At 38.5% G+C, this 13,897-nt stretch overlaps 1 protein-coding gene across 1 annotated transcript in view; it reads right to left on the bottom strand.

Moving 5' to 3' along the window:
- Nucleotides 1-294: 294 nt before the first annotated feature.
- The window catches only part of LOC104467170 (TBC1 domain family member 1-like), a gene marked incomplete at both ends in the record, with an annotated part of 38,347 nt that continues 24,744 nt past the window's right edge, over nucleotides 295-13,897 (bottom strand). Inside the window, 2 exons of the mRNA XM_010080839.1 lie at nucleotides 295-456; nucleotides 3,418-3,603. Coding sequence (XP_010079141.1) covers nucleotides 295-456; nucleotides 3,418-3,603 — 348 coding nt within the window. The remainder of the gene's footprint in view (nucleotides 457-3,417; nucleotides 3,604-13,897) is intronic.

Genomic DNA, 13,897 nt, shown 5'->3' with positions numbered 1-13,897 from the left:
CAGACCGCACTGCCTCAGTTTAGCCACGATTCATTGAGGTATTGTACAACTCCCCTCGAAGGACAAATGTTATTCAAGAACGAATACCAAATATTATCATTTCAGTAATACAATTGCAGCTGCTGCTGAAAGGGACTGTTAACTTGCATATGCACAACTACTGTTACTTGTTTAGTCAGCAACCTGAAGAACAGCTCTAGTGAGAATCTGGTTAGGAGGAGTGGTTAAGAGGTCACCCTATTCCCTTTCTAATACAATGCATTTCAACAACTCACAATAATAAACTGTGCTTACCTTGCCCAACAGCAGAGTGTATTTTTTCCACATCAAATTTAACCTTTGACCTTCCAGGTGTACCCAACATTTTTTCCCAAATCAAAGTTACATCTTTTAAGCATGGTGTAATTTCTTCATAGTCAAGTTTCAGACGTCTGTTCTGCAAATTGTTTTCTGAAGCTAGGAAGTGATATCATGAATGCATAAGTTAATATTGTTTACTATTTGTAAAATCGATTAATTTAACTTTGAACTTCATCATGCAATCCACCTAAAATTAAACCCTCTTAATTCTGAAACATTACATATCTACACTGCTGTGAGTGTGGCATGTTTGTTTTTTTTTTTCCCTTAAGATACTATATGCAATACTAACTGTGTTTGCCCTGTTAAATTAAGTTCCTTACAGACAGTCAACTCTTAGATCTGAAGAAACATGAGAAATTACGACTAATGAAATAAACGCAAGATTTTCCTAACAGGATTTTTCAATTTCCCAGCTCTTAAAAAAAAATAGTGCAGAAGACCTACATCAAATAAAAACACAAAACCAATATAGTAATCTATTTCTTATGCATACGGCTCCATAATAGTAATGAGAAATTTTAAAAATTACTTTAAAGGTGATCACTCACATGTCCATTTTTACAGACCACATAAAAAAGGAAGTTCAAGTACAGAAAATTTGAGAACCCTAAACACAAATAGGACCATAAACACTATATATACATAAGGCTCTCTCAAAGTCTCCACTGAAGAAATCAGAACAAGAGTCAATGTATAATTCAGTCTTAAATAAGACATGTTAGATCATCAGAGTTCCTGGAGCAGAAACAGATTGCAGTATTGGTGATTTTCTCACATTACAATTTATAAGAATATTACACTATATCTTCATGTGTTATCTATCAGGGATTAAAAACAAAAAATCAATAGCTGGGAAAGCATCAAAGAACCATGGCAAAAATGAAAATTAATTCTTTAGCTGAGTGTTAATTCCAAAGTTTAGAACTGGAGTGACAATTTCAAAGGGACTCCTGGCAAAGCTTTTAAGGCTTGTTTCCGTCGGGGTTTTTTAGTGCTAGAATGTATCTGGAAAAAGGAGTTTATTAATGGTATTCATATAAACTAAATACTAAAGCAACTTTTGGGACTTGTGCTAGTCATGAGACTGAAAAACAGAGGAGGTCTTTCAGCTCAGAAGGAGAAAAAAAATACAGTGCAGATGAGATAGACAGACACCTCTTCTTAAAAAGCCTGAAAAACTCAAAGAAAATGCTATAAGGAAACCAAGACGAAGTAAAGATGCTACATATTGTATATTTAATTTTAATATTTTGTTCAGTATTAAACAGTAGTACTCTGAGAACTATTACTGCATTTAAAATGTTTGTTTTTCCTGCCCAGAGACAAAAGCATCACAACACGTAGCATTACATTGCAAAGCTTTGCTCACTGCAGTGTAGGCATCTGATTTTTTTCAAGTACTTTCTCACCATCTGAGCTCTTCATGCAGTAGCTACCTAGGACAACTTCGTTCCTCCACAGTGCATACTGCACAGCCTGGGTCTTGAGTCATGCCAACACCTGTCTCATTCATTCACTAACTAACTTCAGACATGCTCATCTTAGAGAATTTGTAGCAGTTTTATAATTGTTTCCTTTGGGTAGACAAAACTGGATTAAACTTGTTAAAATTTTTACTGATATTATGCAGTTGCCAAAAACTTGACTGCAGGCTGTAGATTCAGACACCTTGAATACAAGATAATTTTTTAAAATACAGGAGTATAAATATACAAAAAAGATAAAATCTATTTCTAAATGCTAGGTCCCATAAAAATTTCAAGTTACAGAGTGACTTGACAGAAGCTCATTCATGCCAGTGCTGCTTTAAGCTGAAGGGATGACGGTACAAATCACTCCTTTCCATACCTCTTTCTCCAGATGGTCTTGGCCCCTCAGCCAAGGGCATTGCATATTTGGTATCCATTGCCATATTTTATTTTACTGGATTAGCAAGTACATTTGCTTGGAACAAGCCTGTCACTTGTGTGGTTCTTAGGAAATTCAGGTATCGGGTGGTCTTCCAGTATCAGGGTTGAAACGGGAGAGCTATACTATGAGGAGCAAATAGTCTACAGGTGGGCTAAGTGTTCTGGGAAGCCACATCCAATGTTGGAGAGAGGCGTTATCTCCTTTCAGCCAGGAGCCTCAGCCCAAGTTTAAAGAAGGATTTCATGTTTGGTATAGTAAACTTTTCCCATAGCTGGGCCATTTCTGTAGACACTTCTTCTTTCTGGAAGGCAATCCTTCCTCAAGTTTACATAAAGGCAAAGAATTGCCATTTTCATGCCAGGTACCTCACCCCTTGAGGATCCAAGTGCCTACTCCCTTCCTGAACATCTAAAATCAGTCAGATAAACACTTCTGTCGTCATCATTCATATTTTCAAAGGAGAACCTCTCAAGGGCAATCACTTGTAATTCTGTATGCAGCTGCTACAATGAAAACGTGTATTCTTAATCAGCTGCATTTTCTGTGTAAAAAATGCCACAACAGATTTCCTGCAGCTATGCATTCAGCTGCAGAAAAATTTTGGTTAAGAACAACTGCAAATTCCAGTTTCTAAGGCTCCTTCTCAACACCCTTCTGACTGATCTAAGTCATTACTACTCCACGCAAACCTTGCTTGCGCAGTGTGTGTACGCAGGCAAGCACCCACAGAACTCCACAAGAACTTCAATTCAACTTCAAGACTGGCAACAGAATGTTGCAATGATCAGTACTTAAGACAATGACCTATAGATGTGTATGTAGAAAATAATTCAGTTCATGATAGTGACTGTGCTGAATTTCTTGTCCAAGGTTCTAGACACAAGACTAAAAAAGCCCAGCCACGGTAAAACTAAAATGAGTACAAATTAAGAGCACCAATTAATAATAAGGTGAAGTGATTTAGAAAAAAGTGTAAATTGTAACATACACTAAAGGGAGCTGAGGGAGATGCTGCTAAACTGATTTACCTGTATGTTCCTAAAACTTTTCATTAAGGCTTGGTCCAACCCACTGCCAAGGTCACAGAGCAAAACAAAAAGTGAAGCTGTATTGTAGTAGGGTGTAATCAAAAACTTCACCAACCTTGTAACTTCTGGTTTTCTTTTTCCATTCTGAGGAGCAGTATCTGCTGAATAATGGCTTTCTTCCACAACTCGCGAAGCTCACGGGGTGTCCGTTTCCTTTCTTCTTTCACTGGCCCAAAGGGGCCGTCTTCACACACTGGTTCCAAGGGGGATCTGGGTGGAAGTTCTCCCAATTCTGAGTAATCTTCAAAAGAGAGGAGCTATTCTGAACTTCTTAGATTTCATGAATAGGTGAATGAAGGGACACATTTTCAAAGTTTGCATATATATACATACCTACATATCTACATAAATATATAGGAGAAAGTGATACCTAGCAAGGTTTCCCAAACGACAGTCTCAATCAGATTTACAAGCTGCTTCTGAATAAGAATCATATGGGCCAAAGCCTGGAACAGTTTTTTTTCTATGAACTGATAAAAATACTGTATCATACACCAAGACCATGCGTTTCTAATTACAGCTTTACAAGGACAGAACTAAAAAGGAAAAAGCAAGTTTGACAAATTGCAAAAACACAACCTACAGCTGAAATCTGACATGATTCAAATAGCAGATCATATCAAATATAGCACCCATATAATTTAAAGAATAATCTCTAAACTGTGTTTAACGAAGAAAACACACACCCTTAGCTGCACAAACACAACACCACCTAAGGCCATACAATGGGATGACTACCAGTTCTTAAAGTAAACATTCAGAAAGGGAGACATGCACCAAAGACGTATTTGCTCTCACTTCTAATTTTTAACCATGTCATAACCTTCTGCACTTTTTATTTTGGCTTCAGCTGGTATACCACAAAATGTATCTTTCTGTCAAGCATGCAAGGTAACCCTTAGACTGAAAACACTGCAAAAGAAAGTGAACATTAAACAATTCTCAGGCAAATTGAAAAATCTTTTCTTTTTAGGGAAAGGATAAACAACATTGTTTTTAATCAAGCTCTCAACATAAAAAGCAGAAGTTCTTATACTTTGTTTTCTTAATGCCTGCTGCAGTATCACTTAGTTGTATTGTTTTATATAGCTTCTCTGAAAGCTCAGTAGTGTTCGATATAACCTGTATCCAAAAGAAAAATTACTCAATTTACCACCTTTAAAACGAATGGCCAAAACCACCCATGTCTTCCTACCAAATCCCAAAAGGAAAGCCACTGCAACAGCACTTCTCCGTCAGCCATACAGAATGGCTGTGAAACGTTTCGTCAAGGACAAGCTGATCAGTTATGCGTGCAAGAAAATGCTTTAAAATCAGTGGAACAAAAACCATTCCCTGGACTCTCCAGCCAAGGACAAGTACATCTGTGCATGTCATTTCAAACTGCTCCTGGAGAAGGGACACCCCTGAAACAATTATTCTGCATGGTAGCTCAGTGGTCCATTTCTTTATCATTGGCTAGCATTGTGATAAAGATTTTGAATTAAACACACACACACACAGAAATTATCTCATCTCTACAAACTAACAAAATAGGAAGGTTTTCACCCCTTCAGAATCTGCTCAGAAAGCCACCATATGTGACTCACACAGTTCATACGCAGCTATTTTCTTGTTTGCTGAAAGGCACTTGCACAACTAAGCTCAAATGACTAAATAAGAATGGAAACGTTCACAGCTGTTGGCTCCTGCTTTTCTAAGTTTTGCCACTGTCAATCTTTTCCTCTCAAAAAGTCAGAGACAAATAGGGTGGGTCCAAAACCACCTGTTTCCTTATACAACATTTATTTGTTTGCTACTGCAGTTAAATTCAAGGGCTAAATTATACATATAAAAATAAATGCAACATTTTCAGCTAGCAGCACAAATTCAACCTTTAGTAACTTGGACTCTGGATATAAGTGTGGATACTGACACTTTGGGTAACTACAGCATTTCAGAGAAAATGAACTTCACAGGAATGTGAATTCAGCAAAGGACACATATTTGACAGTTTAATGGCAATCACCATTTGTTGCAAAAAGAAGTAGGAAACACTGACAGAAACATTCAAAAATGGAGCTGGTTATGAAAGGTATCAATACAATGAAGAAATTATATTATGTCCCTTAAAAGAAACTGGGAAGCATTCATTTAATTTTTTCTTCACAGGTAAATGGAAAGCTTTCTGTGGTCTAAGATTTGCAATTACAAAAGAGGTTTAGGTAAATGTCATCAGGTAGAGAAGGAACACATACTTGATAACCCTCAACTTGTGTTAACAATTAAAGGAAAATAATTTTGTCTGTTGTTTTTGATGCACACGCTATACTGTCAACAATGTTCTGTACAAATAGTAGCTTTCATGCTGATTCTTCCTAGTGCATAGTAAAGAACATATAAGGGAAATGCTGGTAAGGATAATGCTGGTAGAACTGCCTTAATTTGCCTAAATAAAATAATAAACTTAAAAAAATATAGATACCATCCTGAAATAAAGTTTTTCATTTTCTCTAAGGCTGCATTACATGAACAAAGAAAGAGGAATTAACAAAAATGGTCACCAAACATTAATGCAAAAAATAAAACTGGTCCAGATAGGTATACCCTTATCCACTGTATGCTATCTGTAGTCTATTCACTTCTAATCACATTCTTACAGTATCCAATACAGAACGCATGTACATCTTGGGCAAAATTAATCTTTTCGCACCCTACACAACCTCTCACTGGTTTATGGATCTCCTTTAAAGTCAGACATATATTCTGGTTTTATGCATATATATATGCACGTATGTGTTAGAAAATAGCCTAGCTACAGAGAGTTTATGGTTACCCACTCAAAAAAAACCAGGCTGCCAAACACATGCAAGGAAAGGGTTTAAACACATTGCATTCCTCAAGCAAGAACGAACATATCCAAGAGCTAAAATCTTCTACTGCATATTCTACTTCTCGGTGCAAATTTTGTGGATTGGTCTTCAAGTATCAACTTAACAAAATATCACCTTCTAATTTATTGGAGGTGTTACTCACTTCTCATCCGCCAGTGACCCAACTTACTGTGGCAACACTTGAGTAATTAACACTTTGCAGTGGTTCAAGTCCATGATCCTGCTTATACCTTAGGCTGAAAATTTCCTGTCTATTACTGACAAACCTGGTAAGACCAGTATTCACTAAAATAAATTTAACTCAGAATGGCTAAGGATATAAAAGAAAACAGAAAGGTTACAAAATTCTATAAGCTGAACAATTATGATTATCAACCCTACCTCTAATTCTTCCGTGGAAGAGTCCTAGGCTTGATTTTGCCTTCCAAATGGCAGCCCCTTCTCTACCCTTTCTTTCTTCTTATCACTTGTGGACATTTAACAGAAAGTCTAAAGTCTACACTGATAAAAGCAACACATTCACAACCTCCCTTCCCTCCCATCTGGCACAAAGCAGGATGTATAGAAACCAAAATGAACCAGTTTAACTGCTCAGGTGGCTTGTCTGAAGTTTGCAGAGCTGCATCAGCTGTTTGGCTGTTAAAAGAGGCGGGGGAAGTGGAATGTGCGGGTAATCTCTCAAAGCAATATAAAAAACTAGACAGTTGGTAAGTCAGCACTAACCCATGTCCATGAATATACAACAGAGCGATGGACGGACAGACATGCCACCTGGCTTCCAGATGCAGAACAGACAAGAGCAGAAACACTGTAAAAAGAAACTGAGTATTTAATTATTATGCACAAATGATCTGGAAGATAGTAGAGAAAGCAAAGATAAAGAGTAGAGCAATTCAACTGTGCATAACTGGGAGCTCACATTCCACTGAATCAAACTGCCATGTGTTAAAATCCAAGTAATGTGCCACCTTAAAAATTTTTATGAGATTAGTAAGTGCACTTAAGCAGGATCTGAACACTTCAGCACACACTGAAAGACTGCTTCCCTGTTCATCTGCCAACCTCGTCAGCTTTTGCTGACTCCTATTCTATGTTTGATCTGTATTCCTTTCAAATACATTGCTCCCTCCCCTGCAGCTTCTATCTAATACTCTACCTCCACACATGGTACTTCTACAAGCCTACCACACTTCCACTCTTCAAAGTTCAGGATTGGGCAAGTTGACTTGATAACTGTTATTATATCTTATCAACACACAGGTTATTTTCCGTTCGAAGTTCATACTTGGACTACCCTTCAGAATTACTTGTCTGCACAATGCACAAGTCTGTGGGTCCAAACTGAGTATTCCTTGAGAAACAGTGTACTTCACTGGGAAAGCCACCAGCTTTCCTGTGCTTGTGAGAACTTGTGCAAGGTAATGAACTGCAGAGGAAACTGCTCATGAAACAGATGGAAATATTGCACAAATGTACTAGAGCATCCACACGTACCTGAAAAGCACTGTTCTGATTCTCCCACCAGTTATACTACCCAAGAAAGGAAAAGGCCAATAGGAACAATGGACTGAGATGGAATTTGTACAGCAGATGGAATAATTTATACTCACCTCTTTGGCTTCATGTGGCAGTGCTTCAGTCCTAAGATGCAGAGTATCTCTGCACTCCAAAAGGATCAACAAAATTCTCATGTGCAAAGATTACACACAAAGCACAAAAGATTATGAAGAAAGTATCACGGTACGCTGCTACCAGGGACCACACTAAAGAAAACTTGTAAATGCAAAGCTGGTGAATGGCTGCAGTGGTAATTAAAAATGTCAATATTTGACTGGTAGTGATATAAACAGGAAATTTCACTAGCTCCAGAAGAAGCTACAATGAATATAGAGCATTTCCTGGGACCTGTGGGAGGACATTAAAGTATTCCAACAGTGAGTTATTAAAATGCTGCCTTAAACCTTATTTTTTAGGAAATTTCATTTGCAATTGACTAGAAAAAAATGTAATTGATCAATAGTTTCTTATTCAATTCATCTCAGTATTAAACAAGGCTTTCCAAAAACAAGAAGAAAAAAAAGGAAACCCACTAAGAGAAATCACATACACAGAGTAAAAAAAACAGTGAAAATGACACAGCCACTTAAAAGCCTAAATTTTAAAAATATTCTTTCAGAAGCACTTAGTCTAACTAACCTCAAACACCAAAACCAGGAGCCATCTTTGACTAGAAACTGCAACACTCCATGTAGAAAAGAAGGGCTTGTTTTATTTTTATAGGAAGCTAATAGGGAGGAGGCTCAAATATAATGCACTATTGCCATCCTCACTATGGCGTTGTTTACACATGGCCCTCTAAATGCAGTGTTTACCTGTCACATCTGCTTTTCAGGGTTAAGAAGGCAGGAGTGAGAATGTGGATGGGAGAATCCCATTAAGCACTTTATTTTCTGCGTTACACTATTTTTCTTTGTTGCATTTTAAACATTACAAAATTCAGCTTAGCAAACAAGCAAGAGAATCTTCAGAGTCACGTAAGATTAAATTGCCCAAAAGAAACGACTTTCACAACATCCTTAGCTAGGTTTCTTGAGATCTTCTATTCAGGAAGTGCAACACCTTCTTTCACAGATGACACAAAATTGAAGAGGAACTGCAAACTTCTATAACCAGAGATATAATATTCCTATTATTTTACACAGATGCCTGGAATATTTGACTTCGTAAACAAATATGGTAACATGACGAGGAGCCTCCTGTTACCAGAAAGCTTCAGATATGGAATCACAAGAAGCAACAAGTACTTCTAGCCTCACATACAACTTAAGGCAATGGCTGAATGAGGCATTGTTGAAAAATTGTGTATTTCAATACAGTTAATTAAAATCAGCTTGTCAAGATGCTTTAGAATTTGATTTTTCTTTTAAAGTCAAGAGCTTCTTAAAAAGTAATCACTACCTTCAAATTCATCCCATTTACTAATATTAACAAACCCTGAGAAATGAATGCCCTGATATTTCAATGGGCACAGAAGTCGTGACACATCATGTGTGCAAATCAAGATTATGAGCATATATTCGCTCATACAGAAATGAGTAATCAATTCTAACCAACTAGCTTTATTACAGTATTTACACAACTAGTGATTAGTTAATTAAAAACAATTTTATTGCTAAAGAACAATTAAAACAGTTTTGGAGGACACATTATAAATAATTTACACCACATAAACATTCTAAGTATAGAATGCAAATGCAACAGTTTACAGTATTTGCAATACTACTACAAAATAACCCTCACCACGAAGCACATAAACAGGTAGGTAGGTGCTAACTACAACTAGTTTTAAGAATAACAATTCTTTAAATCTAAGCTTTTCTTCAGCACTGAGGATTTAACAGTTCGCTACCTGTGTCTGCCACAGACTGAAACCCAATTCATTTTAATGAATGAATCAAGTTTTTTCCCCCTGAACACAGATACTTGTATTTTCTAAAATACTCTTTTTCTGCAAGTCAAGCTGTAAAATACTATGTAGTTGTTCTGGCTAAAGTTCCTTTTTTTCCTATGAATCTATTTTCTGAGTACTGCTAAGCCTACCAAGCATCTCATTCCTCCAAATTGCAATTTCTTTCACTGTTCAACATGTCTCTCCACCTCCACTGCTCACCCATTCTCCAACCTAAAACTGACACCGCTGTTATAAAAAACTTGCTGTCTACTACCAACACACCTGCCCCAGCAAGAAAGCTCATGACAAGCACCATCACTTTCCCACCATTTACTTCAGAAAACTATTTACACCCCCTTTAAATCTAGCACTAGACTTGACTCTGCTGGGAGTTTCTGACAATCTGCAAAACAGTTCTCCCACCATGACCAATTCTGATGGTCAGTAAGTGAAAACTGTAGTGAAAATAGTCCAGTGCACAGAGATTTGTAGATGCTGAATAAAAGTATGCAAATATTCTGCTGCACTGCAGTGCAAGGTGAAGTTTCATGATCACTCTGCACTGATCTAAGTGAGTCCTGCTCCCAAGCAGGGTAAAACCACCCACCCTCAGCTTCCAGACGCATGTTCCTGCCTGCCTCCCTCTGCCTGCTCTAGTGCTTGTGCAATGCTGTGAGTAGGACTAGAAAACTGATCGAACAGAAAACCAGTCACCTTTTTTGAGTAAGCCCATACTTCAGCTGGTTTAAAACGATCAATCAAGTTGTTTCCTTGTCCTGGTTTTGGTTGGGGTAGAGCTAATTTTCATCTTAGTAGCTAGAACAGCCCTGTGTTTTGGATTCAGTATGGGTTTGGTACGAGAAGAATGCTGAGAATATACTGATGTTTTCAGTTGTTGCTAATAAGCCAAGGACTTTACAACTTGACATGTTTTGCTAGTGTGCAGGTGCACAAGAAGCTGGGAGGGAGCTGTCCTGGATTCAGCTGGGATAGGGTTAATTTTTTTTTCACAGAAGCTGGGAGGTGGGCATAGCCAGAGGGATATTGGATACCATGCTGAGATATAAGGGGAAGCTAGCTGGGAGAGGGGTGGGGGTCTTTGTGAAGCATCTTGGCGGTGAGATAGTTCCATCGTATCACTGTTTTCATTGTATCCTATATCCTGTCTTATTATTATATTCTCCTTTTCTCGTGTTGTATTATTAAAATCTGTCCTTACCTCAACTCACGAGGCTACACTGTTTTTCTTTTTTTTTTTCCTCTTCCCCATCTTACCAGGAGGGGGAAAGGCGGTTGGGGGAGTCGAGGCGGCAACCATGTGGTGGCGGCCCTGACCCAAGACAGGAGCATAACCGGAGCAACCGATCCAAGCTGGCCAATGGGATATTCCATATCATAACATGTCATGCTCAGTATATAGATGAGGGCTGGTCAGGAAGCCATCTCTCTCTTCTGGGACCGTGGTGTCAGGATTTTCTCTCCTCCAGGACCACTAGCCAGGAATGGGCTGGGCCTGGTCAGTGGGTGGTGAACAGTTGCACTGCATATCACTCATTTGTACATTCTATTATTATTTCAATTTTATTTTATTTCAATTATTAAATTGTTCTTATCTCAGCCCACAAGTCTCCTTACCTTTACCCCTCCGATTCTCTCCTCCATCCCCTGGGATGGGAGAAGGTGAGCAAGCGGCTATGTGGTGTTTGGCCACCATCTGGGTTTAAACCACAACAACGCTTCATCTTTTTATCAGCAAAGACTAGGAAGTCCTAAACCATTTGCAGAGCCACAGAATGTGGCTCTTGCTGGAGAAACTCTACAGAGTGATCAGGCATAAAGGTAAAAATCAAAGAACTGAAGAAACACTTTTATTACTTAGAACATTTAAGACAGTAAGTGGGAGAGCCAGAGTGAATTTTATGTACTCATATATAGAAAACAGGCCAAAAAAAGCTTTAGAAACAGAGATTAATTAAAACCTTTCAAACAAAATATAGTACTGTAACAGATCAAAGTTGATCCATTTTGTAAGTGACCTGTGCTCCTCTTTTTCTATCTCTCCACTTTGCAGGATACAAAACTCATTTCACCCCCACATATAGATAAAAAAGACCACCGGAGGACAAGACACTGAGCATATCTCAAGGTGGCGGTGAGAGAAACGCTGCCCCCCAGTGCTCCCCACCACCTGCAGCAGTACAGCCACTACATGGGAGGTGGCAAACAGCAGGAGATGAGGTTGGACATTTGAACTGTAGCTTGCTACAATAGAACTAGCAAAATTCAACCCTGCAAGCCTCCATCTACCATCTGGAAAGCAATAAAAATCTCTACACATCATTTCACCTATGCAGAAAATCCTTCCTGGATCTCCGAACTGGAGATCAGCCTCATCTTCAGGCTCACCAGAGATTGCCTGGCTGTCCTGCCAGGCAGCAAATTGCATAATGCTTCTCCAACGTGCTTCATTGTAAATTTACGGACAGGAGCAGGGAAAAATAGCAGGGAGAGTGGCAGCACCCTCCTTCACATATAATAAAACCCTCCCTTTAAATTATGGTGTCTGCATGCTCTCTGCCTGGTGATACACAATGCCACCATCAAAGCACAGCCAGCAATCATTTCTCTCCAGCTGACCTTCAGGAAATGAAGTTTTATCTCAGACTGCTTATGAGCATCTCCTAAAGAAGTAAAGAATCCAGAAGTGCAAGACAGTGGGACTCAAAGTGCTGTAGGCTTCATGTGGGAACTCAGGACACCAGACATCTCTCAAGCTCAGAACCTCATAAGATTAAGCTCCAAGTTTTGCAAAAGCCATGTACCAGTTGTCTTTTTTTTTTAAAAAAAAAACTTCCAGTAAATACACCTTCATATCCTGCTGTTAGCCACATAGAGAGTGGCAATGAACATGACGCATCCTGAGATTCAGCTTACCACTTGCCTGTACAAATGGAATCACAAACATCAGGATCTAGATCTTCCTGTGTGTATAAAGCTTAAAGTTGTCTCTATTTCTTGTGACATCTTACACATGCATATTTACTGATTAAAACCCAAAGAAGTTACAGTCACAGAGCAGTTTCATTTTGTTGACAGTGCCTTCCCATACACGGTCGAAGCAACATGTAGTTCAGGCATACTGGTGGATTTTATGTTTAGTACAAAGCAGCCTATGGTTAGCTTAAAAACTTTTATCATCTCTAACTCACAGAGACCTAGGTCTCTTGGCTGGCTGACTTACTAACTTTTAAATAAAACTCCCTAGCGTTTTTTCTTACTGCTCTCCTGCACGGTACCCTGGAGTGTTCTGTAGGCTATTGCACTTGAATGGAGAAACTGGTCAGTGGGGTCACGGTCTATAATGGGAAACTCAGCAATGTTATCGTTTCCCCTCTCTTCATGCTTACTTTTGCAGAGCACAACAAAACATGCTATCCTGCTGTCCAATTTGGCTAAAACTGATCTTTTGGTGATGCATCATCTGTTTGCATAAATTCTGTTTCCAAAGGAAATCAGTCTAAAAAGAGCAAGAAAGCCTTAAAAAAAAAGGAAGTACAGGTAACTTATCATAAACCCCACTGCATGTCCTGCTTCTCCTTAAGAGAAGATGAAAGAAAAAGGAACAAGATGGTGAATGACAGCTAATTACATTTATTTTGGAACTACAGAGGTTACTAAGTCAACTGTGGTGGTGACTCCAACATCAGATCTGTACAGCAGCACTCTTAAAGGCTACAGAGACTGGATCATGAGCAAGTACCCTTTACTGACAGAAATGTTCCAGAAGACGCATAAAAATCCAAATGGAAAAACCCAATACTTGCTATAAATAATAAGCAAAAACTCCCTAACTCTTTGAGCTTTCTCCCTTTGTTCATAAATTGAATATGTACACTGGAATAAAAACAGAAAAAGAGAATGAGTGAAGAAAAAGGCCAGATATTTTAAATTGTTCTCCTGTTAACAGCATTTCCTGCTTTCCACTTCCACCACACTTATTTCTCCAACTATTCTGCTTATCCAGCTGTAGGTTGTTAAGATTGTATCTTGCAGCTATTATGTTTCAGAGGAAATGCCTGAATAGGCAGTTTTGGGGTTTTTTTCCTATTTAATATGTGAAGATTTTGTGGCTTTCAAAAACAAGTAAGACTATTACCAGTCACAAAAAGATGCATCAACCTTGTAAAAACAGTAGCTTCATGGAACAGCTG

Source organism: Pterocles gutturalis, unplaced genomic scaffold (genome assembly GCF_000699245.1).
Source record: "Pterocles gutturalis isolate BGI_N339 unplaced genomic scaffold, ASM69924v1 scaffold42889, whole genome shotgun sequence".
NCBI lineage: Eukaryota > Metazoa > Chordata > Aves > Pterocliformes > Pteroclidae > Pterocles > Pterocles gutturalis.
This window is presented reverse-complemented; position numbering and strand designations above follow the sequence as displayed.